Raw genomic sequence first — 3,615 nt, 5'->3', positions numbered from 1 at the left:
AGTAGTATATAAAGTTTTCTTGACGGCATGGATTAATGGACACTGTAAATTTATCAATCTCAGGATCGTATGCAAGAATGTACTATAGCAACTAGATGGGCCTATTTAACAAGGTTTGAGACATTGGAATTAAAACAATTACAAAAGAACATCTAAAAATAGGATTATGCTTTGTTTAGTATTGTGGCTTGGAGCATTCTGGAGCCATCTGTGAGTTGAAACGCCAGTAGTCTGTGCAATAGTTATAGACCATGTAGTTATCTCTAACCCATTTGAGTTGATCACGTTCGTTTGGGCTCAGTTGCTTGTAGACGGGCGAGGTCCACCAGTTAGCTTGGTTAGGTTTGGCACACCGCCTGATACTAACAGGTCCATTCCACTCACAAGCTCTAGCTTTGAAATCACGCAAACTGGCCTTGAAAGGTGCATAGGACCAGTCAATTTTCACTTCGCCGGCTCTTGTGGCCCAATTATCACCATTCCACAAACTAGAGTAGACATGCATTTCTTCTTGGTCTGGGAATCCGATTCCTTCACTTTTGTAGTTCCTGTAGACTCTAATTGGTATACTGTCAACATACCATCTGCATTTATTGTCATATTCAAAAAGTTAGCTACATATGTGAATTGTGACATTGAGCTTTTTATACCAACAAATATTGTCTTATTAGCTCACGAAAAGCTCAAAGATTTGTTTTTGGTTATCTAGGTGAGAGCTTCCTAGGCCATACATCCTAGGATTGCCCCCCCCCCCCCCCCACACACACACACGTGAGCATGTTTAACCATTTGTGATGTTTGAGGCGAGGCATTCCTTGTAGCCGAGTTTCTCTTTTGTGGACAGAAAAACAAAGTGATGTGTGATTGCTTAAGGTGTCACACCAAGGTTGTTCATTAGCTAGAAAGTAAGTTACGATGGTATTCACGATTTACTTACACAATTACATCAGGGTTCCAATGAATGGTGTAGTTATGGAAATCTGATGTTGGGTCAAACCAAAACCTAAATTGTTGCTCTCTTTCTGCTTTGCCTTGGATAAATATGTTTGTTTGTATGGTGTAAGGTTCTCCTGACGTGTTTCCTAAGAACTCAAAGTCGATCTCATCATGATAGTCACCGGTAGACGAAAGCTGCAACGATGTCACATAAAACACTCACATATCCATCCATATATCTTCAATATATGTAAATATTACTCGCATTTTTTTAGTATTTTCTCAATGATTTTTTATATTATAAAACTAGGCCATTCCTTGCGGTGAGGAGTGGATTCACAATGTTGTCTAAAGAGGTGAATTCAACAAAATAAAATATTTACTTAACATATAATTTATCTTTTTTTCTTTAATAATTTGTATTATTTTTTTATTCAAATTTCTTCCCAATATTAAAACAAAACCATGTGTCTAGATTTAAAATGTGAATAAATATTACAGCCTTGGTGAATCTAGTCTCCAATCCATAATTAGTTTCTAAAATCAACTAACCGCCAGGGTCTTACATAATATGCCATGACGGTTCCTGCAGCATTCCCTGGAACTAACTTGATTTGGAGTTCAACACTTCCAAAGAGGTATGACTTATTCGACTCAACACCTGATCCTGGCATTGCAGTAAACAAAAAATACGGAGTCAAGATCAATTAAAACTTCAACATTTAATAAAACTAGTTAAGGACGGCGATAAACATAAAACATGGAGATGTTTGTACCTGAAACACTATCAGGCATAAGATCAAGATCATCGCCATTGCCGAAAATATGAGAATGGCTAGCTCCCCAGTTGAAATAAGTGTCTTTATAAAAGTTTCCAACGACAAGTCATGATTGGAAAGCAGTTGCAGAGATAAAGATAAATGCGACCAAAACCTTAAAGCTTGTAATCTCAATCAGCTGAGTTTGAGCAGATGGTGTTCTTCTTGTCATTGGTTTATATATATATATGTATATATATATATATATGTATATATATATATATATATATATATATATATATATATATATATATATATATATATATATATATAGATCCATGACTATTGGCCCATTATATATTGAGGAGAAATTAATTAAATTACGTGCATCAGACTAAAAGGAAGGCTTTATTAATAAGCCAGCTGTGAATGAACATTAGATGCTTTGTGTTGATAGTTGATACTATATATAATTAATGATCATCTCCGAACTATTAAATAATCAATTATAGAGATAACAAAATGTTATAAATATATATTATTATCATTTATGGAAACATTGCAAGTGCAAGGCATGTAACACGCTTTCCTGTAAGTTTCAATGAGAAATTTGACTTTCTTTCTGACAATAGGTCTTATAGAAATGATTTCAAGAAAGTTTTTGAATTTTGTTTTTTAACTGTAAATTTTATACACAAACACAAACCAACAGCAAGACCACCCTCAAACAGAGGAGGCCAGGCCAACCACGAACAAAACCTTACAAAAGATCAAACTTATATCAATTCGATCATTCTATGAACTTGAACTATGACCTAGTTTTAAACCAAAGAAACCCCAATGCTTTGATCTCTTTTCCCTTAACACTTTTTTATTTCGAGCCTTCCATAGTCTCCAACACGCTAATTAAAACACAATATCATATGCATGAAAAGTTTCCTTTTCACATCCACAAATACATTTTAATATTCTAAGTTTATCTTTCTATTTCTTAAAGTACTTTTTCTCTTCCTTTCAAACTATCCATTTATTTTGAAATACATGTAAATAAAACGTTTGAATTGGAATTATAATATGTGTATCTTCCTTAGAAAGATAAATATGGAACAAAATATCAACAATAATAATACTATATATATATATATATATATATATATATATATATGGGATATTTATTTTGATAACCCTTTTCAGTTTTAAGAACTCGAAAAAATTCAACGTAATAATTTTTTTAATAGATTAAGGACTTAAGAACTTCATTATTGACCACACATTTAATTTAATAGATTAGATTATATGGTTGAAATTAAATATAATTAAAAAATTAAAATAAGAGAGAGAATAAAGATGAACATTGATTACAGTAACTTAAACGTTTGTTAGACATATGTAATAAGTCGACTCAGTGCGTAAAAAGTTATGTAATTTTTTAGGTATATGTAATATACATATATTATATATGTGTAAAAAAAATTCAAAAATAAAAAATTGTTACGTTGAGTTCTTTCGAGTTCTTAAAACTCAAAGCAGTTCTCAAAAAAACTTTTCCACACACACATATATATATATATAGAGAGAGAGAGAGGCAGTCCCTTGGTGAAAATATCTACGATTGGGAGGAGGACAACACATGAAGGACACGGACGTGACCAAGTTGAACTTTCTCCCGAACAAAGTAAATGTCCATTTTGACATGTTTAGTATGCTGATGTTGAACCGGGTTTTGAGATAAATAGACGGCCAAGACATTTTCACAAAACACGATAGTTGCTTTAGTAACGGGGACATTTAATTCTAACCGGAGGTTGCGAAGCCAACTAGCTTCAGCTACAGCATTAGTCATGTCACGATATTCTGCTTCAGCACTTGACCGAGAAATTGTTTGCTGGTGTCTTGAAGACCACGATATCAATTCCAAAAA

General features: G+C 33.2%; 1 protein-coding gene across 1 annotated transcript; it reads right to left on the bottom strand.

Moving 5' to 3' along the window:
* On the bottom strand, positions 1-1,566 carry LOC143534348 (putative xyloglucan endotransglucosylase/hydrolase protein 26). The gene is made up of 3 exons (XM_077028857.1): positions 1,503-1,566; positions 938-1,131; positions 1-584 (listed from the first exon to the last, which is right to left on the bottom strand). Exons 1-3 carry the CDS (start codon positions 1,512-1,514, stop codon positions 176-178), a joined length of 615 nt encoding a protein of 204 aa, XP_076884972.1. The 5' UTR covers positions 1,515-1,566; the 3' UTR covers positions 1-175.
* Positions 1,567-3,615: the final 2,049 nt, after the last annotated feature.

Source organism: Bidens hawaiensis, unplaced genomic scaffold (assembly GCF_021521415.1).
Source record: "Bidens hawaiensis isolate Kalapana, Puna unplaced genomic scaffold, B.hawaiensis_p1.1 tig00000760_1, whole genome shotgun sequence".
NCBI lineage: Eukaryota > Viridiplantae > Streptophyta > Magnoliopsida > Asterales > Asteraceae > Bidens > Bidens hawaiensis.
Note: the sequence above shows the minus strand (reverse complement) of the source record. Positions and strands in the feature narration are given on the sequence as shown.